Source organism: Labrus bergylta, chromosome 13, assembly GCF_963930695.1.
Source record: "Labrus bergylta chromosome 13, fLabBer1.1, whole genome shotgun sequence".
NCBI lineage: Eukaryota > Metazoa > Chordata > Actinopteri > Labriformes > Labridae > Labrus > Labrus bergylta.
The window spans coordinates 14,353,428-14,377,673 of record NC_089207.1 but is presented as its reverse complement, the minus strand read 5'-3'; the positions used below and the strand labels follow the sequence as shown (position 1 = coordinate 14,377,673).

At 39.9% G+C, this 24,246-nt stretch overlaps 1 protein-coding gene across 1 annotated transcript; it reads right to left on the bottom strand.

The window, feature by feature from the left end:
• Positions 1-221: 221 nt before the first annotated feature.
• Positions 222-24,004, bottom strand: wnt10a (wingless-type MMTV integration site family, member 10a). The gene is made up of 4 exons (XM_020638451.3): positions 23,489-24,004; positions 21,332-21,597; positions 15,178-15,551; positions 222-1,593 (listed from the first exon to the last, which is right to left on the bottom strand). Exons 1-4 carry the CDS (start codon positions 23,548-23,550, stop codon positions 1,042-1,044), a joined length of 1,254 nt encoding a protein of 417 aa, XP_020494107.1. The 5' UTR covers positions 23,551-24,004; the 3' UTR covers positions 222-1,041.
• Positions 24,005-24,246: the final 242 nt, after the last annotated feature.

Genomic DNA, 24,246 nt, shown 5'->3' with positions numbered 1-24,246 from the left:
AGCTATATCCTTTCCAGTTGCTGACATCTATTTGAAAACATTTTGCCTTAAATATTATATTATATATAATTATATAATAATAAACTTAAATATTCCTGTCTGCCTTAGGACTTGATTTTGGACCCCACAATGCATATTTTACATTTTATTCAAAGTGTGTGATATATTTCCTTTGAGTTATCAATCTTAGAAGAGTTGCACATTATGCAGACGACATAGTATTATCATCTGATGCATCTGCGTTGAGTTTTAGTTTTGCCGGACAATGCCTTTATGTTTTTTTTTTTTTTTTAGGTTTTACATTATTACTATGAACATGAACTCCAATTAAAACAAGCACTGCATCCTTACAATCTCAAGATTTGCTCTGCTCTGTCTAGTCCTGTGCTTTATGAATCTGGTGAATGGAGAGGTCAATTTTTGCATTGCATGTAGTAGACAAGGGTTATTGCTAGGGTTAAGTACTGTGTAACATGACTGTGTGTATGCCGTAAGACAGACAACATCATAAAGTGGAAGGAGGGACTATTGTCAAATGTAAGTTTCATGAGAGGCATCAGTCTTTTCAGTTTATATATTACTATAAGTATGGAGCAATATTATTTTCTTTCTGCATGCAATCTACTCCTTACTCTTTACTTCCTCTTAGCTCACCTGAAGGTCATGCAACGGTATGTCGCGCTGCACATGTTTTCCAAATAACAGAAGTTTGCTTTGTTCAGAGCCAAGATTTCCTACTAGAAGCTCCCAGACATCCATCTGATAGAACTATGTTCCTTTTTCCAAGAGGAGGGCAGTAAACATCCATGCTCTTTGACTTATGGCAGCTTTAGACATATGCCGCATGTGCATACACATTACGACCATGCACTTCCATCTTTCTGCTGGCTCAACTGCTTCACACTCCTGGAATACAGCAGTCCACCGCAAAAAAAGGTATGGGGCACATGGATTACAGTCATATTCCCCTTTCAAATTAAAAGTTTATTTAAAAACGTCTTTTTTTCTGGATCGTGTATTGTCTTTTTAGTGTGTGTTTCTTCATTTACAGACGCTGACCCACTCTGTTATCCTGCACTCTTCGCACACCACATAGCAGCACCAGTGAAACTTGCAGTTGCAGCGTTCGCTCCGTGTCTGCTGCAGGATGTTGTGGCCTCTCCCGCAGCACAGGCTCTCACAGTTGTCCATGCCTTGGCTGGTCTTGTTGCAGATCCGGCCCTGTGTGCCTGCTGAATCCGACCCCAGGTCCCGCTCACAGAAATCTGGTGACTTTTCGAAGTAGACCAGTTCGTTGATGCTTGGCCGCCGTCGGTGTGAATGATGGTGGTGACTGTGGTGGTTGTTTTGATTATGGTGATGATGGTGATGGTGGTGGTTATGATGGTTGTGGTGGTTGTTGTTGTTGTGTGAGTGGTCGAGCTGTCCGGTGTTTCGGTTGTGGGCTTTGATAAGCGTGGCAATGTGGAAGCGCTCTTTGAGGATTGAGCCCACCACCCGGAACTCTGGGGTGACCTGCCAACAGGTCTTCAGCTGGCAGCTCCCGGACGTCCCGTGGCACTTGCATTTCCTTCTCATGTGGTCCAGCACCACCTGCAGAAAAGACAGATTGGAGTCAGACAAAAAAGAGAGAGAGGGGGATGTAGTGAGGAAGTGAGAGGAGGGAAGGAAATAAGAAAATGAAAAGGATTAATGACTTTGTCAATTACAAGTTACTTTTCCACTGCATGCAACATTATACTAGTCTTACTTTTTGTTCTTCTAACCTTTGGATATTTCTCTGCATAGTGAACGACACATAATGCCCTGAAGGTACACTCGGCCTGCATTTTAAAAGCCAGGTGGTCTGACTTGGAGCCTGTTGTCAAACAAACTGATATCAAATAACACACATGTATGCAGGCATTACCCAAACATCGGCTAGTTTCATTATTCATCTCATGCTATCAGGTAATTACTTCAAGCAAGACCCTCAAGCACATTAGGCATCAGAGCATTATATTATTTATAAATTTGACTTTTATGGTTTAAAGCTGGCTAGGGGAATCAAATGGAAATTAATAGCCAAAAATGGCATGACTGAATGAAAGTCACTTCTTAAAAAGTGATGGGAACAATCATGTAACTAGGCCCAGATGCAGCAAAATAAAATAAAAAATATTATTCAGGGCTGAGGACCTCCCTCATATATTTTTTTTATTGGAATGTAAAATAAAGAACAATGACTCATAAGATTTTCATAAGCACATGACCAACGCTGTAGGACAAAAAGTAAGGGGTTTCAACAGCACACATCCACATACAAACAAACATATCGATGTATAAAACATCTAAAGTATTCCCAGTCCATCCAAGTAATATGTTCTTGTAGGCTTCATGTATCCATGCGTGTAAATAAAGTGTATTTTGAGTGTGCGTGTGTGCATGTGTTTATCAGTCATCACCTGCCCTAAACTTTGGGATCCAATTACCAACAGGAACACCAGGCCACCCAGAGTACTGACAGATTCTGCTGCTGTTGCAACCCCTATCAACACACACATACACACACATGCTGGGCACTTGCACAGTGAAACAGATTCCACACATGTGCTATCAATAATGCTAATCTCCACACACACCCACTCACACAGTGTCGCCCACACCAAATGAAGGATAAATTGCGAGTGTTTAGCCATTTTAGGGACAGGAGTTTATTCAAACGTTATTTGTGTTGGTTAGTGTGCATGTGTATAAAGTGCTCTATATGCTAATGCATGTGTGTATATTTTGGTACTGCATGTAGGTTTTAATTAGGTGTGTGTGTGTGTGTGTGTGTGTGTGTGTGTGTGTGTGTGTGTGTGTGTGTGTGTGTGTGTGTGTGTGCATGGCAGAAGTGATGCTGTGGTCTCTTCTTATTTTAATTCAGAAGAGGAAACTCTTCCAAGGAGAGCATCACATACTTTCCCATGCATTATTTAACCGGGATCTCGTTCATTAAAAAAACAGCAGAGGGAACAGAAGGATAGAGGGGAAAAAATAGACACAAGAGGGATCTCTCGTGTACCTTTTGGGTATGACAATCCAGTTCTTAACTTTTCCAAAGTCAATGTCGATTTGCATTAATGACACAAATGGAATCCTTCACTTTTGCTGTTCTTTTGCTTCAGGCCATTTAAAAAAAAAAAAAAGGACCAAGAAAAAAGTTATTCAATGCCTCTGAGGGTTTAGGTTTGCGTGCTCTCAGGCTCTACTTCATGCTGTGCAGTGGGGTTTCACAACTGAGCAAACCATGCCGAGAAAAGAAGGAGAAAAAAAAACATGTTTCTTTGAATGAGCAGAGGGGTGGACGAGGGAATGAAATAGAGATAAACTGAGCCACTTGACTCATCTGTAAGGAATGAATAAGTGAAAAGGGCAGCAAAAGAAAACACTTGTGTTTGCCAGAGTTAATAGGGATCAGTCGCAGTCTAAAAAAAAGTAATGATAAAAAAAATAATAAAAAAAAAAATCAGGTTCCTATTGCAAAACCTTAGCAAGGATGATGACAAATCAATTCTGGGGCCTCAAAAAACAAAGTTTTTCACTCCAATTCAATAGTTAAATTGTGTAATTGCAGGTTTCTTTCCTAGGTAGACATTCAACCATTAAAAAGATATTCATATTAGGATATTTATAGATTCACTCATCAAATCCAAATGAACAACAGCTCAGAAAATTTAAATGTGAGGAACACTGATGCTGCTTCTTAAAATATCCTGTCTGTGTATCGTTTTAATTTAGTAAAATCATTCTGCTGCTATTAACAGTGATGGAAACATGTTTTTAAAGTAGCTCAGATTCGTTTCGAAGAGATGAGCTAGAAGACTTAAAAGTAAACTACAATATAATAGTTGAAAAAGCTCTTGCACTGACTTCAAAATGCAGCATTTGGTTCTGTTTTTACATAGGGGCAGCTGCAACCCCAGAATCACAAATGTGCTGGCCTAAAACACACAGCAGAGTCTGTAATCATAAAACTCTCAAACCCACTTAAACCTTAAAGACACAAACTGACCCAGGAGTCATGACTGCATCCACATCGCTACTGTTTGAAGATTCATTCCCAGCAGGATAGAGGTTTCAAAGGATGGTAAAACTCCAAAAGCAGCTGTAAAGTGTTTTTGTTTTTGTAATGACATTAGCTCAAGTAATTGTGTTGTGTGCGCTGTGTTGTCTGTGAGTGTGTGTGTGTATGTGTATGAGGGATCATGAAGTACAGTAACATGCATCTTCTTTTTTTCTATGCGTATGTATCAAAGTACAACATTGTCTACAGTGGTGTATTCTCCACATGAAAAGGCCGTGTAGTACTAAATCTCTGCTAATGAAGAGTTAAAAGTAGGTGTCTAAGTTTTGTGCTTTTCAAAATCCCAAACACAAGTGCAAAAGTTATAAGTAGCAGATTCGACAGCTTATTTTCTCCCCGAACATATGATTAAATTGTTAGTGTGGCTGGCTAACTAGCTTAAATACCTACAGCAGTAACAGAGGGTCACTTTCAAGTCCAAGCAGTGACTACTTTTCTTACTGTCTTTTAGAAGCCACATATCATGTTTGAAAAAAAAAAAAAACACTTTAAAATACATCTATATTTTTATACCCTCCCTTCCTCTCCCCCTCCCTTGTGTATAGACCATATTCCTAGATGCTAATCAATCGTAGAAGTCCAGTCAAATAATACCCTTGTCATACTTATGACTCAAATCACTGCCGTTTCACTCATGTATCATGTATGGAACAATCAAGTGGGGCTGCTCAATTATGGCAAAAATTATAATCACGATTATTGTTAAACACAATCACTCTTTGACTTAACAACATCTGAATCAAACATTAGCTCTAAACACTTTACCATTCTGAAAAACAAATAAAACATCTAATAATTATAAATTAACTATATTTTTGAGGTAGTGGTGATTGACTCTAGTGGCAAAAATGTTACAACACTTTAAAATATTTTCCACATATGGAAAGAAACCTACCGACAAAATGAGCGCAACACTGCATGCTGCACAATAATCGTTCAAACTCGTTTCTCTGGTTGCGATGATTGTTGGAAGGCAAAAATCGTAATTCAAATTGAATCTCCATTAATTGCCCAGCCCTACAGTCAAGTGGACATTCAAAATCATGCACAAGATTCTCATGGAGCCAGCTGATTAGCCAAGATAGCTACTGCTAATAATGCCAGAGACAGTCAAAATTTCAGCTTCAATTATCCAGTAAAAATGACAAGTTGAAATTAGAGAGCTGCTGTTTCAAATGAGTTTCCAAACGTGGAGTGGTTTGGACACTTTAGCAGACACGTCAATGGACTAACAAGAGAATGTTGGGCTTAGCAAATATGTTTTGGCTGTAAAGTGTCTGTGGTAATGCTTTAAATAACTTTAATTGGATAATGTTGCATCCAAAAGATTTGTTGTTTTCAAGTCTGAGTGTTTATTGCATGGCCTTCCGGAACAGTCCTTACATTTCACTGCACATCTGTATGAGCATGTGACAAATAAAAATCAGCCAAATGGGTCAACAACCGGTTGCAACTCAGCTATGGTTCAACCTGCGAGCAAATGAGGAGACCCGAAACAGCCCTCTAGATTTAAAGCGCCTTACAGCCTATTCCAAATGAACATCTGCCAATTCAACATCAGAAGGCCAACACCTGGGTGAGAGTAGATTTATCCACTTAGCCCATAAAACATGTTGCACAGGGTTTGCAAGCTTTTCAGACTCTTTTAACCACAACAAAGGAATTATAACTCCAGGTGAGGGGGGGGGGGGGATATGTTCAATATTCTTTTAACTTGAGGTTGAAAGGCAAACAGCTACATCCAAATCCTTAACAGGAAAAGGGGAAGCTGTCTAAGCTTGCCAAATAGGAAGTGGTCTGTCAGTAGGACATGAATGATAGAATGCACTGATCCATCTGACAAAGAAGCGAGGCGCAACACTAGCAGAGAACATCTTGTACAAGAGGAGGGGAAAAAAAAAACTTTATGTTAGAAGATACAACTCAGAAATCGTTTTAAGCCTTTACTGATATGACCTTTCAATAAACCTAAAATTAATAACTTTGCCTATATTTTTTTTGATCTAGACCCCTGTAAGATCCTGTCTGGTAAATTGCTGATCAGGTAAAAGGTGGGGACTACCTGATTTCTTCCTGTTCCTCCTATCTGTACCTGGGGCTACAGCAGCATGCAACAAAGACAAGAGAGGCAGACAACAGATAAACTGCTCTGTGTCTGTCTCTTTGTGTGTGTTTACCCAACTTGACTACTTAAAATAGGAAGAAAACGGATCCCTCAAGGCTGGTGGAGGAGGTACAGCCTGGCGCAGCAGAAGGGGCAAGAGTACTGTAAATGTGGAGGTGAGAGGAGGTGAGAGAAAAGGACGATGACAGAAGGGAGAGATGATCTTTAGATCGTATCTTTGCTGCTCCTCCACCTCTTTGTGGAAAGCATTTTTTGTGTCTCTGAGCGTGTGTGGGTGTTCTTATAATAGACGTGTCCATCATCCTGATACTGTACTTATGCTTAGTCATCATGTCTTGCTTTTATTAGCCTTATAGATTAGATTGGAATCAGACGCTCTGTCTTAGCTGTCATAGGCTGTGATTGTCTTGGCAATGTGGACAGGGAAATACACAAATATTGTACATGTTGCACAACTTAGGTTGCCTCACACAAGCTAAAAAAAGCTTGCTTTGAGAGAACACTTTGCACAACACACTTAATGTTAGTGCATATTTATGTGTGCAGAGACTCCTGAAGTAGTGGGCTGAAGTCTGGATTTGAGGAGAGTAAAATAGGTTAGCATGTTAAACGAGGAAAAGAGATGATGTTTTATAAATGAAGCATGCAATGATTCACTAGCTGTCCCAGTCCGTTCTCCAAGACTGCAAGAACTTGCAATGCAAGTTAGTCATGATCTGAAGTTATGTCTGCTGAGAATATGCCATGGGGTCACAAACTGAAACCTGCTTATACATAAATACACATATATGCCATATTAATTGGATTACAATGCTCTTCCAAACAGCGAGATGTAACTGCTTTAAAGTCAATGGCGTACCACAGTTAGAAAGAAACATCTGGCACGTTTTAATTGGCTTAAAGAGTGAGACAGAGGCGCCTATGAAATAACCCCAGACTGAGATCAAATACAACATGTTGGTGGCAGATTAGGACTGCAGGCGACATTATACAGTAGACCAGGAAAAAAGCATACTGGAGCAGCGCAGACAACTGTTTTATGAAGAGGAGTGTAACAAGTAAACTTAAGATCACAGCCGGCGTCTGGCCTGGTTACCACTGTGTGATGAAGTAAATGTATTCAATACGGTTAACAGAAAATAGGTTACAATTCCAACGAGAACTCGACAAATGTTGTTACATTTGGACAGCTTATTAGAGGTGGAAAAAAATACAGACATACCCATGTAGTCACAAATTATAAAGATAATGATCTAAAAATAAGATATGAATCTAATGCAGCAGTTATTCACCCACCGCATGTGAGTGCATGTTGCAGTGATTCTTCAGAATGCCGAAGGTAAAGTGTTACCACACTCCTGTTAGCCATAGTGTTACACATCATTCTGTCATCTTCACCAAATTTCATGATATCATGAGTCAGTAATGACTCAGTTGTAATGAAGGAGTTGGTGATGACTGACAGCAGAGCTTTTTTTAGCGGGGGAAAGTCCTATGAGATACAGTACATAGGAATCCCACAATAGAAGTGTTGTGAATTGTAATATCATGTTTGTGTGGGTCAAACATCATCTTTCACTAATACCTTTGACTTTGTTAAGATAGAGGACATCATTTGACGTCTAATACAATTTAAAAATACTTTGTTTCATGTTTTTATTTTAATTCACATTGGTAATCAACACTTGGCTCTGTTAAACTGTAGACGTTGCTAGGTGGAGACACAGCCACTAAAAAGGCTTTACTGCTTGTTTAGAGCAGCTGTATCTGTGCAGGTATCATTTGTGCTTTTCCCTCTTCCCTTTAGTAGCACGCATTGAATTAATTCATCGGCCAATCCCCTGTGTCATCACCATTAGACACTTTTGAGAAAATCCTAATCTAACGTCAATGTGTCCTGCAAGCGACCCTTGTCTCTGATAAACAGCAGACTACTCTGCATGCTGCCTAATGTTTGTCAGTTCAAAGAAAACCTGCTAAAGGACCTTTAAAGCCGAGCAGAAATCCGAGGCAATATCAAAGCACACAAACAAATCCCACAGCAGCACATTAAGCCCAGACATCACTTTAAACAAATCAAACGCCTCGCTTCAAAAGAACAGTTAAGGGCAGCAGACAAATACACACGCACACGTGCAAACACAATGACATGCAATTACTGAGCACATGCATTTCTACAGTGTACAGCGAGAGAAGTACATAAGCAGGAGTGTTTGTGTGTATGTAGTATTTACTCACTGTTAAATGTCCACAGCTCTCATTTAGAGACTCTAATAAAATGTTATTACCAGCATAAGCACTTCCACCTGCTGCGGCTTTTACTATGAAACCCTCACCTCTGTATATTTATGTGTATGTGAAAGCGCTTGAGTTAAGGAGAAAAGTTGTGTGGTTATGACTCAATGTGTGTGTGTGTGTGTGTGTGTGTGTGTGTGTGTGTGTGTGTATACATGCACATCCAGTGTGTTGGTGTGTTGGTGTGTGTACAGTTTGTGGTGGGTCAGATCAAATGCTCTGCCCCTGCACTGTCAGGACTCTGGAATGCCCGGCACACCACTGATGATATGAAATGGCCTCTGAAGAGCACAGGACTAACCCCCCCATTAATGCTGCTATTTTTGATCAAACACACTTTGCTTTTCGTGTGGGTTCTTCTGAGTCAAAGAATTAACTTGAATGGGCTCTCCAGAGAGTTCATCATCACCGCTCAAGGGTTAAATTGGGCATGGAGGGATCTTAGAAGTTCCACTTCTGCTAGTTTTGATCAAGGGAGAGAAGTGCTGTTCTAGATTCAGTGCTCTTATGAAGCAACGCTGTGCCTTTACATACACAAAAAGAAGTCTTCAATTGTCTAGTAACACAAGCTTTGCGAGCATTAGAAGCTTAACTGCATGGGGTTTTTGTTTATGTCACAATTCTTCCAGATGACAGTTTCACGGACCATTAATCTTTTACAACAAACTGTTTTGCCATTTTCTTTTCAACAAAGCACAACATAAAGTACATTACAACCTGTTTGTAGAGCAGGCTGGAGTTCTTGTGCAAGACGTCCAGATTAACTACAAAAGAAGACACATCACCTTAAACTAAATAAGCTTCTTGAGGGTTTAAAAGTATTTAGTCGCCGTGTGTTTGCTCATGAGGACAAACACAAAAGCAGACTGAAAGCAGTCACCAAGTAGGTGAAGCGCTATATAAAAGCTGGCACCGTCCCAGGGCTTTTACGGCATATAGTTATTAATAAACCAGTCCATCATGAGTAAAGGTACTGGCTGGAAAAGATTCAACTTCCTCCTCAATTTCTGTCCTTATGCCACAGTAGACTGACATTTCTTGACATATCTATATGAAAATACAGCGGCCTGAAATGTTGATGATATGCTCATGGCAGTAAAGTTTCAACTTGAAGATGACACTCAAGACGAGTGTCAATGTGATAACTGATATAACCAAAATAAAGAGCTACAAATGTCCAAACCTCTTATTTGTCTTTAAATTACCAATTACTTTTGTTGCTGTGGCTCAGGAGAAAGTATTACAAAAAAAAAAATTAAAATTGTTTTGCAGTACTAGACAGCACATTGGCTGCATAACATATAAGCGAGGTCAAAAGAAGTTGAAAAGTATTGTTTCATTCCTTAAAAAAAGGGGGGGGGGATCTCACCTTTCTACCCTGAAGTCATGCTCTGATGGTAAATTGTAATTAGCAGAAGATGCTTGCCAGTACTACGGCAAACTGTTGCAAAGCCAACACTGTCACCACCTACCTAATGAACAGACAGGATTCAACAGAGCCTCTGCAAGGCAGTAAGCTCTGCAGCATCAACACAGGAAAGCGTGCCAAGCATTTGTTTTGAGGTGTGCTTTTCAAACGATTGAGAGGAACGCTCAGAAGAAAAAAAAAAAAAAACTTGGCCAAGAAATTGACTGCAGCGGCGCAGTGTTTCCATTTCATGAGCTGCAACTTTAAACATGTAGACAGCCAATTAAACAGGCATTATTAGCTACTGAACAGTAGTGTGTTTTGGATCATTGCAAAAACAACATAGAGGGCTGAACTTTTCATTCGCACATTAAGACTAATGAAGAATTATGATGAACTGATTTGTATCTTTCTAAATTGGCTGAATTACAAGTTTTAATCGATTCAAAGGTTTTCAAATAATTAACTTAGACTTATTAAGAATTTGGGGTTTTCAAATGTACATAAGTGTTGGACAAGCTTGCATTTAACATATGCAATGAGTGAGTGATATGTGGGTATCCTATGTAAATTAACCCCCCATGTGCTTTCGTTTCTCGTGCCTCCTTCGTGTACAGTATTAGTTCTGTAATCAGCCCCGCTGGAGAGAAGTTTGTGCAGGCAAAGTAGCAGAGGGGAAAGAGGGGAGGGAAGGAAGGGCGAATCTCTTTCTACTTTCCGCCTCGGCGTTTGAAGTCTAAAATCTTTTGCAGGGTTTTAAACATCTGTTTCCAAACTGCCAGCAGCCACTAATTAGGGCTAAAAACAAGACGGGACGCCGTGAGAACCCTGGGGTGGGCATGAGGCGACATGCACACCCCGCTAAAAAACCACCGCATTCCTCTGCTTAAAGACTACTTCTCTGTGAGGAGTGGGGGTGGCAGAGGCGGTGTGCAGGTCGGTGGGAGGAAAGAGATACGGGAAGGGTAGGCATTATTTTGAGGCCCCACCTGTCAATGTTTTTTGTTTGATTCTAGGGGCCATGTGTGTGTTTGTGTGTGTGTGTGTGTTCGTCAGTGTGTGTGTTCAACTCAAGGTCTTAGAGGGGTTTTGTTGCGGTTTTTATACTATTTGAAGTCATCAAGGCGCGTGGTATTTTACAGTACAACAGCTATGCAATGACTCACTCTACCTTCTGTCTCTCCCTCACTTTTTCTCTTCTTCAGTTTCCTCTCTCTCTGCCTGTTTCCCTCTTCTTTTTGTTCTTTCTTTCACTCCATCCATTGATAGCGTCTGCACCATTGTCAACCACATCCCTCTAAGCAAGTCCATATAAACAATGGTATGTTATTGTGCAGATAGCTCAAAAAGTCCCTTAATCTTGATACCCAGATAAATGATAATGCTAAAGATTTCAGCTATCAGATTCATCACTGATGGCAAAAGCAATCATCTCCAATGACAGCTCTAATCTCTTAAATGATGATGGCTATGAGTCAAAGTTTCTCTTGTTTGATGGATGATGAAGTCTGCTTGGCTTGAACTCTGCAGCCTGCCACACTGAAAACATTTTCTTTATGAAACGTGAGAGACACTATTGATCCTTTCTACAGTATAACCTTCTGAAAAGATCAAACTGTCTATTTAATTAAATGAATTGATTAAAGATGTCCCCAAGTGACTTACAAAGCAAACCAGACCCTCAGTGTGAGGATTTTTTTCAATACAACAATTTTTAATGAATGCCTGTCACTGCTAAAACCGGATGATTCCAACAAAGCAAATAGTGTGCATATAGACCAGAAGAGTCAATTTTCTGCCTTGATAACAACACTTCATCTACAAAATGACCAACATCAACCAGGACATGTTAGCTGAGGGCAAAACATAATGTACAAGTTGAGAAGCTTTTACCTTCACCATTAATTTGACAAAGTCACAAATAACTCTTCCCTGAAAAAAGAAATGACAGGATTATAATTTGTCTCTCACGGGTTACATTTGACCTTTTTCATGTTGAGCCAAATCGAGAGATTTTAGTTACAAAGCTTCAGATCATCACAGAACATTTCTATATAGAGCCAGTCATCCCTCTTTGCAATATTATTAACAAAGATTTAACAATAATCTAAATCCAGACCTTCACTGTATTCACAAGAGATGAGGTTTCAGCGTCTCTCCTGACGGCATATACAGTAATGAAACAAAACAAGAAAGGACTCAAACAGGTTGAAACCTCGGATGCTTTAGATGTGCTATAATGACCTCTAGGGCTTCAACATTTTGGCTGCATGTGGCCTCAGGAGGTACAGTAGACAGAGTAAAAAACAACTTGCATGACGCCACAGTGTGACCCTGCCTATTGACCAAGTCTCAAGACCTCACTTTACATCCAAACAAAAAAGCGGAGGACCCAATAGATTTCTCTCCCTTGTATTAAACAGTCACACATGCTACACAGCCCCCCACCCAAAGTGTACTCCCAAATCCACATCACTGATTGGAATATATGTCATCAGTTCTACATCTATGACTTCTTCTACCATTACAGCTACTGCAGGGAGTCCAGCTGTTGTTGAGTCCAGATGACGCGCTTCACATTTGTGTTTTGACTGCATAATCAAGGAAACCAAAAGTAAACTGATGGAAAGATACAGGCCCAAATTACTCAACAGGAAACGAGGAACAATGAGCAATTTACGGCCGCTTCTTGTCTCTGTTCCACCACAGAGCTGGATATTGTTAAGGCTTTATCACTGTCATTTACATCTCTCTCTCCCATTGCCCCAGGCAGCAAACTCTGAAGGAATGAGAAGTCAAAAGAAATTAGAAATAATACCAAGATTCGACTTGAGAAAACAACACAAGTTATTTTACTTAATTTGAAGAGGATTGGGAAGGTCGATTAGTAATATCACTCTGAAATATTTTGTTTGGCACTTTCACAGTCAAAAATATCCCAATATACAACTGTAACAATCATCATTGATGCTGCTTATCACTACGTACAATGTCCTTAAAAATATGAGAACCTTCTCGATAAACAGAAGAAGTCAACTTATACTGTAACTGGAAAGGTAAACATGAGTACAGAAAAAGCCTCTTGGTACTGAATTCAGTTCCTCTACTCGGACATCAAGACTGATCACACAGATCAATAAATGAAAGAATACAGTGAGCAAATGACCATCGTCCTAACAACACAATGGGTACAAACTTTCCCGATCTGTCTAGGAGATATTGACTGATCGGTAAGTTCTTCAAGTCCTGAGAGCTGGGGAAGTTACTGAAGTTTCCCCGAAGAAACAACAAGACAATGCAAAGCCAAAACAATACAAGATGTAACACAAGTAACAAGGCTGACGGAAAATGAATCAAGCTATCTACCTACCACACCTGTGGATCTGTAAGCTCTACCATAAATCTGAAAAAAAAAATCACGAATATAACTTATAAACCATCAAAAGAATAATTTGCACCAGAGCTTTTTTTCCCTTCTTTATCAACAATCTAAAACATCACTCATAACTTGGGATCATTATCAGGTTGTACTGAAAATCAAAGTCAAATAAAGTTGAAAGCTACTCCAGACATCTGTATCTATTACTGTTTCCTACAGGTTGTTTATTAAGGTAACCACAATGCAAAAAGGTGAATCATAATGGGAATTCCCTCTGTGGTGGCAGGAACAAATACACATTGTTCCTCTCTGTGGTTTGTACTGAGATAGATTACATTGTGAAGGTTTTCTCTCAACAGTAAAATACACAAGATGAAATTGAGTGATGATTGATTGTTTGGTGATTTGAAACTATGGTTTGAAACTGTATTTCCCAGATTAAGCTTAAATAAAAAATACTAATAAAGAAATAAAAATTGACTTTTCTAATATTTATTCTTTTTTTTGTTTGTTTTGAGTCAAAAAATCACTTATGACAGAAAAGCCTAGCAACAAAACTATGTGAGACAGTAACTGTATTTATTAAAGCTGCTGACCCCTCGGATGACCACATATCAATTTTCCTCCTTTTACATGAAAACCAGAATTAAATACAAAACAAAACAGCTTTTTATCACGTGTCTTTACTACACTAAAATACTTTTTAAATACTTCCTCTTTAGAAAGAATTATCCTCTTTGCCCTGCAACAAAAATGAAATGTTTCCAATTGGACCTCCGCAGTAGCTCATCTGTGTTCACAAAGAATATATAATAACAATAAGCTTCCAAATTCTGATTTGAAACAAATTGTAGCAGAATTCTTGTTAGATAAAAACAGTAATATAATGACTCCATAAACAACTGACTCCCTGTGTTTGTGTAAAGGCTTCAAAACAAGGCTCAGTGGTATGAAGAGAGCTTGGAGTTAGTTCTTATATCATAAAACTTCTATGATAACTGTTTTGTGTCCATCGTCCAAGAAACAAACAGAAAAACAAATCCTAATATAACATAATATGAACTGCAGAGAAACCATTACTAAAGGTGCAGCTTAAGCAACACACACACAGACAGATGCACACACGCACAGACTTTTGCAAGCAACAAAAAAAACTGTGTTACACGGTTGACCTCACCACTACAACCAGATTGGGTTTTGCACTGCAGCATTATTATTGGCCCAGCAGAACTCGACCCACCCAACCCTCCACCTGTTTTTATGGTGTCAAATGTTTTTCTTTTCGAAATTATATTAACGATTGTGAAATATTTTTATTCATAGCACGAGTCACTTAGTGTGTTGTGAGTCAGCTTAATCAAAGTCGGCCCTTAGATGCACTTCGTGATATGTGTTAAAAACAATTGCAACAAGAGGGTATAGTTTTTTTTCCCCAACTACAGTTTGTAATCAACTTGAATTCCAACTCCAAGTTGATGACCACATCAGTTATTTTTCATACGAACCCACATGACACCTAACAACTGAAAAGTGGTAGACTTAACTTGATGAGTAAAAGTTGGAGATAGAGTTTCTCTTAAATTTGGGGGGAAAGCCAAAAATGGAAGGCGGATTTTTTAGTTTTCCAAAAATGGATTCAAAGCCATCAGACATAGAAGCTGGAGTAGAAACAAACACATTGAAGAACGTTAGTATGACAAATTTGGGCCCTTTGAATGTGTCTGATTTGAAAGGATCGGCTGAAAAGAAAACCAAAAAGGAAGATTGCAATGGAAAAATATAAAAACAAAGTCACAAACTAGGAGGAACACAAACACATGCATTCAAATATCCACAACCTCCCACTTTGGATCCGCACTCACCTGTCTCCCAACTCTGTTATTATGTAGCCTCATACGGGCGTGGATGTCCTTGTAGGTTTCACGGGCATCCAAGAAGTCCCTCGAGAACTTCTCACCGAATTCCACATCCGGGCTGCAGCCCCCCCACTCCCAGGAGTCTTGGGGTCCCGGCAGTTCAGCCGGGAAGTGCTCCATGACGCCGTGTACCATCCCCTTCCCTCTGTGGATGGCCTCCAGCTGCAGTCGGTGCAGTTTAATGCGAAAGGCCTCCTCGTCCCCACGCCGCTTCTCATCGCAGCTGCACGCTTTCAGCTTGCCCATGGAGCAGGCGTTGGCCACCGCGTGCACCACGCCCGCTGCTGCGATGGCATATGCAAAGGCGCTCTCTCTGAAACCTGTTGGAATACAGTACATGATAGTTGGGTAATTCATGTGATATGGAGAAGAAGAAGGTTTTTAAAAAGGCAATTACCTAGAGGAAGATGGCATCTGAACTCTTTAAAGTGTCACTGTACTGTATATCACCCGCTTACCCCAAAATGACAAAAAGTATAAACCTGGATTGTGTCAACGTTCTGCAAGTGCCATGTTTCTTAAAGAAGCAGCTGTAGGGTCTAAAATACATATAAAATGCACATGTTTTCTATAACCTGGAGGCAGAACATATACAGTAATATGCATGTGTTGTGAACCTGTCAGGTAAAATGAGATAACCATGTACATAGAGGATGGAGAATTACATTAAGATCACAATCAATACTAAGATTATTAGGACAAATGTAGTCCTCAGCATTGTTCGTGTATACAGCTTTAGTACATGTATTAAATCTCAGGACATCTTTAGTTGCTGTATTTTCTACTCTATACAGAAACAGAATGAGCAATAAACACATTCACTTCCAGTAAAGTAATGTTGTAAAACTTGTATATACATTTATAGATGTATATATACATCTTGGATATTTGGATAATGATTATATAGCTAAAGCCAAGTTTCTAAAGAGTTTTAAACAAAAGCATATTTTAAATCTAACTGTGGGCAAAATGTGTACAACACTTTGAGAGTTTGGACTTCTTCAGACACAACCATGCTGTAGTTAAGTAAAGTTTTGACTATTTTGATTAAGCCATGCATAAGAATTTATTCACACCTTTTTTTTTTTATAAACACACATGCTGAGACTCATATCACCTAAGGAAACATCTGGGACAATAGCAATTAAGTGTTCCAAACACTTGCGTATTTCGTCAGTGGGCCAGCTGAACATGAACAGACTCCCACCACTCCCATCACACAGAGAACTCACAGAGGACTCACACTCTGCACAAGCCGAGTCTCCCTCAGCCCCTTATGCTCATGAAGCAAGATATTATCAAGTTTTTTGTCTTGCAGTGAAAGTTTCGAACCCAAATATGTGTTACTGTAAGTGCATTTTTTTGTTTTGCTTGAACATGCTAATTAAGCCTTGATTGCCTTGTAATCACTTGAAAATGGCCCAGGCAGACTTCTGCATGTAGAGGAGGTGGTTAAATGACTGTGTGCATGTAATCCCTCTATACCATGTGTGACTGCTTTTCAGCTAAACACATCCCTTTCTCCTGGACAGCAAATCTCACTAGAGTGCAGCACATGTAATGAGTAAAACTCTACCGCAACCGATCTGTAATTCTGCAGACTAATGTTACAGTAGTCTTTTCCTATGTATACACACACGCGTAAACACACAAACACTTTCACTCTAGCCGTGCTAATATATATCGGTGCACACAATTCCATGTCTAATTGTGGAATCCGTGAATATTGACAGATAAGAGAGTGTGACAGCAGCACTTGCACTCGTAGCCTGTGCAACGTTTGTTGTGAGATCTCTGTGAGCCATGGTGCCCTCAGGGTCTATAAAAGTAGCCCCACTGGCAGTCACATACTGTAGTAGAAAACCTGAAGGTTATAATGGAAACTTGTAAAGAAAACATGAAAAGAAACCACTTAGGAGTTTATAGCACACAGCTTTAAGGGGAAATGTTTCAGGCTGCTCGTTGGGAGTCAAATAAAAATGCTATTAACTTGAACTGCCCCTTTTAGCACTGTTTGATGTTGCTTTTCTCGTTTATATGTTTAGGTAAACTCGATGTTATTTCGTTTTTAGGAAGATACGTTGTAAAGTTTGACACATTTGCTGCCATGCTGAACCTCTGTGCTTACTTCACTGGACACTTTAACATGTAGTTGAATCCGTAGTTGAACCATGCAACTGTGCTGCACGTTTTCAAATAATAGTTAGTCACCCTATAATCACTGTCACACAACTATATCTACCTACAATTATAAGAGCGCCTACATGATAAAGGTATTCGCCAACAATGTTACTCTAGGCTAGAGGTTTATGGTTGCAATATGCAATTTTAAACAGAGCTAGCATGTCAGGGAAGCAGTGAAGTTCTAATCTTGTTCTGCCAAAGAGGTAAACTAGACTCAGAAATACTTTGTTTATCCTCTGGGGGAAATTCATGAAAATGCATCGCAACGTCACCTGGAAACATTAACTCTAACAGGTCTTAGCAGTAATATCAAAATTCACAACATAATTAGACATAAGTCTCCTTGACATAATTCATGTTGAGTTCTTATACTATAGACCCAAATAGCTGATCGGTGCGCTTCAAGCGGAGGAACACATATGTGGTGTGCCAAAGTATGTGCTAAAACAAAGTGGCGTGCAAGCAGAAAAATAAAGTATGCCTAAAGTAAATCATAGATTTACCCAGACGTTGTTATTTAGCTTGGTTAAACTTGAAATTAGCTAAATAACATGTAGCAAACGACCCCGTCTTCATAGCCGTATAGCCTGTTAGGCATCTCCTGTGGCTAATACACTTACTTTTAAAGAGTACCTCATGCAAGCCCACTGCAGAAATACTGAACTATCCCTTTAAACTGCCAGCAAGACAGCCCCTTGTATAGGTTAGTCAAGCAGAGTCAGCTTAAAGTCGGCATGGAAGCTGCACAAACTATAAACTTGACATAGACATCGAGGTGTACAACTTGGTGCAACCAACAGATTTATGGCAAAGGCGTATCTGCATCGGGTCCTTAATTTGTCCACCTGTTGAATGTCCACATTTGAGTTCTCTAGGTCCCCACTAACTCTTTGGCTGCTTTGTGTTCCACTATACACAACACCTATTCACTTGTTTTGTCTGGTCATTTTTGTCTTGTGCTGGGGAAGTAGTGCTCACTGCGTTTATCAGAGCATCTTTATTTACTGAAAAGAGCTTCATGCTGCATTTGGAAACAGCCCAAGTGAGACTCAATCAAAACAGTAAAGCTGTATATTAATATCTGTATGGCACATAAAATTGAACAATGAGCCCTTGGATCTATTTGGAGACTATAAAACACATCATAGAGCTACTGTAAGGGGAAACTGCAGAGTCAGATAATTCTCAGTTGGTTTGTCACTGGTGACATCTCTTGTAGGGAAAAATGCAAGTAGTCATTTGTTCCAAAAGAAGGACAAATAATCAATATGCCATACCAACAAAAAAAAACAGAACCACCTTGTCCCACACAAGCATGGGGCATCGAAAGAGATGGCACTTAGGCCCACTTAGGACATCTTTATACATAGAAAGCCCGTTTTAGCTCTTTCCCTGCTCTGAGCTGAGCTCCGCACATAGGCCCCCGGAAGACTGGGTACAAATCAATCTAAGAAATAATTCACCGGCTGTGGCACGCCCCGCTGAACTGATGGCAGAGGAAGTGACAAAATGAATTAAAGATTGAAAGGAAACTGTCACTTTGTGTTACAGAAACCAACTAAACAGGTTTATGCTTTTGCCTCTGAGAGTTGGGAAAGTGCTGAGAGCAAATTCACAAGTACTCGCTGTGGCAAGGGAAGTAAAAGCATTAGGAGAAGCCCAGCGAGGGAGGACACAGTGACGGAGAAAGAGAAAAAAAAGAGGGAGAGATTCTCCTATTTCTGTCTATTCATGTCTTGCCTGATGTCCTCTTTAGCCCAGTTTTTAATGCAAGCTGAGCACGGGCCCATTAGATTTATCAGAATCCATCAGCAGAGAGATAACGTGGCAGAGCAAGACAGGCAAGCCACATCTAATGTAGTAAATAAAAACTAAAACAAACATTTGGTTTCTGTTAATAATATTATGAAGAGTTCAGTCTAGACTTGCTCTGCATGAGAAGAGCCCTCAGGTAACTTCTGATATGATTCGTGTAAACAGAACGGACTTGACTTGACTAGATGTAGAGCCCCTGATACGAGCTCAAAAAAGAAAATCCAAAGATTAGAGAAAGTCTGTCAGATTATTGAACAGGAGTTTTTAATGCCAAATAAGTCATTCACCTGAACCAGTTTTTCTCCATCGGTTTTGTGTCACTATGTAAATGTTGCTTCAAAGCCTTTCAAACACATACTGTACATAAACTCGTTGTTATGAAATATGAAGCAATGTGTGAGACTAGATAGTTTACTTTTATTACGTCAAGTAAGTGGAAGCACGGCCCTTTTTTCAGTAGCTGCACGCGATAATAGCCCCGGCACGTTAACTTGTGTCAATTTTTTTTTCAGCAAGCGGAACATATCAGCATTTAACAGATGAATCACTGAGTTAAAGAGGTTGTTTATATCAGTGGTTTGGAGTTTCTGCACCCGGGGCAAACCAGGGATGCCAGACAACCAGCAACCGCCTCTACTAATAAAGACAAACAGCCTTTCAATGATTCAGTGAGGAGTGAAAGTAAGACCAGAGGTGTGTAAGCAAATACTGTAATTAATGTTTTTTTTTTTTAAGGTTACACAAAAGAGATAGGAGATAAGAACCCTAATGAGTTTTACAAGAACTTATATTTCATTATTGGATTCGACGAAGATAAGATGAAGATCAAGAATGGCATCAGTTGTCGTTCCGATAATAAAATCTTATCTCATCTTACACATTTAATCAGTGTGTTTTACGATGACAGGAAATTCCCTTTCCAGTTTACTGCAAGTGGTTAAAGGATATTGAATAGTTTCTACACTGTGTGCTTCTACACATGTCAGTGCCCATTGGTCAGGCCAACAAACCTGACCAGCCCACCTTTGCATGCGCCCTGTTGGCTGAAATAGATATATGTGGATGTATTTGATTGGTTGTCTTTACCTTTTTGAATTCTTACACACTTTGTGCACCTATTTTATGCACTAATAATCAATCATTTCAATTGATATATTTAGGAGAAAGATGTCGCCAAGCCATTGCACTACAGTGCGATGCATACATTTGATATTCAAGAAGTATAATCGGAACCCTTTGCCCAACATCCCAACATGCCAATGTCATTTGAGTTAAATCAGTTTGCTCACAATTAGGACCTTTATTCATCTGCATCATCAAAAATGTTTACAAAGTTCTACTTACAATTTATATTGTTAGGAAACTCAGGTCAAGACATCACATTTTGCGCTGCTCTTGCATTCAGGCACTCTGGCTACTCATGAATGGATTCCTGTTTCAGTCATTAAACCGGGATGACTCCATCTAAAGGCTTGCTAACGAAGAAAGATCTTCTTTCAACCTTTTGTGGCTGGCTTGCAAAGAGCCTAGCACTACAAAGCGTCAGAGGAAACTGATCTGCATGAGTCTTGGTAATCTTGAGGTGACTAACCGCTTTTGAAGCTACCTGCTCTATTGTCAAGCTATTGAGAAGATACAGTAAGTAGGCTAGGTAGGGCATAGAGTCTGCTAGTCACTATCATCTAAACATTTGGAGGACTTCATTCACATCAGACGAGAGCTGTATCCAAGGGATGAAATGATCTCTTTAGATAATCTTTTGACTGTGTTTGGAGAAGAAAATCATACCAATGCTTGTTCAGGATGTTTAGGTATCTTTGTGCTAACTAATCTTACTAAGCTTTTCCTTTCAAGGTATTCTATCAAAGTGTGCTTGAGGATGAAACCACAGCGTGTTTGAAGACAGAACTTTTGAACTGATCAGAAGGTATCCTAACCCTCACTTCCGAAAGGTGTTTAGTCATTTTCCCATTTTTGAAGTTAACATTTAGCAGCATTTGCTAAATTTGCATTTGCAAAAGATGCAGCACAGTCACAAAAAAGTAGATGTGACATGGATTGTTGTGCACCAACATGGCTTCTTTCTGACCATAAGACTGACCTCTTTTGAAGACTATGCTGTCGTAGGGTATTTTGTTCCTGGTCTCCAGGCTGGAACAGTTCCAGCGGTGCCCTCTGAACTGGTGCTGGCACTCGTGGATGGCGATCTGGATTCCCTGGATTGCTGAAGCTGTCACATCCGGGTTACGCATGCACACCTCCAGCTGGCGACGCGTCAAACCCGGCAGAGTGAGACACACTGTGTTGGCATTCAGGATGGGGTCGATGTTGGGGAGCTTCAGGCCCAAGATCTCGTTGGAGTCTACCCTGCATGGAGCACACAGGTCGGGTTATTGAGGAGACAAACCTACAAGTCAGACATTTTGCTCCCTGTTCTTACACTTACTGCCACATCTTCAAACACTGTGCAAAAGCCACTATTCATTTTTTGAATATACTGAGTGTTGTTTGCTTTTGTCTTTTATCCTTTTGACTTAAATCTTTAATTATTTTATTTACATTTTCATTTTTTTTATCTCTTCTTTTGATGCTGGTCTGTTTGTGAAATACAAAATGTTGTCGCATTCAGAGACAATAAAGTATCTTATCTTGTCTTTTGACTTTTATGCTTCTGTTAAAACATTTTGTTTTGTTAAGTTGGATGTTAGCCCAAGTTTTTGAGATCCACATGGTCTGACTTGATGATCCAAACTCATGGTAGTACTGTAGATGAGATATTTTGGCAATTTGGTGGCAAGGGGTAGGAGCAGTCTCATTTTCTTTTCTTTCTGTTTTGATTCTAAAATGTCTTACCTAAAGCAAATGTTTACTCCCACAGAGTAAAAGACGACAGTCCGTTCGGTGATTCTAAAGGAATGTGGGTTCTTTAAATATATCTATCAATACTTGTGGCATTGTGTTCCTGCGCTGAGTTTTAATAGGCTAAAGACTAGTTTTGTTTGATCTTCCCTTTGATGGTGACTAGATAATAGTTGTACAGTAAAACAGGTGAGTTGCAGTGGGGGTTGGAGCAACAGCTTCCACTTTGTTGGCACAGTTCCAACACATTTAGTAACAGTTTTGCAGAAAAATCCCCTCAGGGAATCCGTTACCATGTAAAGTCAGCGACTCTTTTGCTGTAAGGTGTGTCGCTGAACTCAACTGTCTGCTGCTTCTGTTGCAGATCAATCATGTGAACGACAGTAATTCAGCTGACAGCCGTCATAGCCCTTTTTTTTTGTATTCTTCACAGAGAAACAGTAACAACAGTAACAAAGAAAACACAGGTCTGCGCTGATGACGGTCTGAGAGGAAGCTTCTCTTTTCAATATCATTACAACTCAAACACAGGTTCTCTCAGTGTGACTGAAACGCACATGCCAGGAGAATGCATGGCTGTGGGCACACACACATCTGTATGCACACATGCTGAAGCACACACTGCCAAGCACACACAAATACCAGGTGTAGGAAGGAGTGTACAGTAACACACACACACACACTCACACACACACACACAGACTCATACAGCTGCAGAAACTTCAACATGCGTAGCTTCTTTACTTTCTCTTCTGCAAGCCTCTTTATTAAATCAAAGAAACACATCCTGAAGTTCGCACACAAGTACCCCATGCTCCCTTCAGGAAAGCAGACAATAGCTTTTCACCTTAGTAACCACCAAAATAAAACATGCCATGACAATAATGACTGTCATGGTTGTGCTCTACTTTCCAGGTGGCATTAGCCTACATGTGTGCTTCTGTAATTTCCAGGACGGCTTCTGTTGCTACCTGTTGTGTTTCCTGCTTTTTAGAGTAAACCTGTTCCAACAACTGTCTTTCCAAAGGGTAACTTTCAGCTGATTGGCAACATTGTTTTGGAAAAAGCAGTGCATGGAGAGCAGATAACTGGACAAACGCTGTAAACAAGTGTTTAAAAATAAATATTTTATTCTTAATTTGTAATTGTTCAGTTGTATATTTTAGCTTTCAGGACAAGTTAAGAAGAGTGTGAGTTATACAACTGTATTTGCATGAAAGAAAGCTGTCTGTAATGTTGCAAAAGTAGGTACAGTAACTAACTTATCTGTATTGCTTATGATGATTGAAATTAAATACAATAAACGTTTTTTTTTTAAAATGTACACAAAGGATGTTTCCCCGTTTAAACTAACAAAGCTGAACTTTACTTTAAATTCTGTTTAAGTTATTCAACTCACCTTTTATCAGAGAGACAGATAACCACCAAGACGCATGTTATCCTGAAGACTGAATGTTCCATTTTGAGCGTTAAATTGACGGGGGGGAGGTGGGTGGGGGGGGGGGGGAATAAATTGAAAATATAAAGATGAAGATAAAAGTCCAATATTCCGCCTCAAAGTTTGGGAAGGACAAAAGAGAAGAGCAGGGTCAGGTCAGGTCCGGCTTAACGTTGGCTCGTGACTTGACAGCTCCGAGAATCTCGAGTCCAGATGTGGCAGCCAGCGGCGGGATACTCATTCAGAAAAAAAAAAAAAAAAAAAAAAAAAAAAGTTTCATCAGCCCCTCAACTTAGTGAATGGAGGAGGTTGCTACAAGTTGGAGGAAAAGTCAGTGTTTGCTTTGTCAAACACATCCGTACACATCCCGGTATCTCCGCCAAAGGTCTTTGTATTGATAGAACATCCGTGAGAGAAGCTGAAGCACCAAAAGGCTCTAAATGAAGTCCGCCTGCCTGTGATGTTTCAGTGCGCACCGATAGTCCTCTAAACTAGTGCACTTAGCGCTTCGCCAGCCCACTTTTTTTTTTTTTTTTTTGCGTCACCCAGGGAGTATGGGGAGCGCCGAGGGAGGTCAAGTGGCTCGTTAAAGCAGGATAGAGATCCTTTTAGATAAGGGGAGCAGGAACACTTAGCCTGCGCCCTCCATAAGGGAGGACATTTGTGTTCACTGTACAGATGCTGAGGATGAGGATGAGGGGGATGAGCTCGACTTTAAG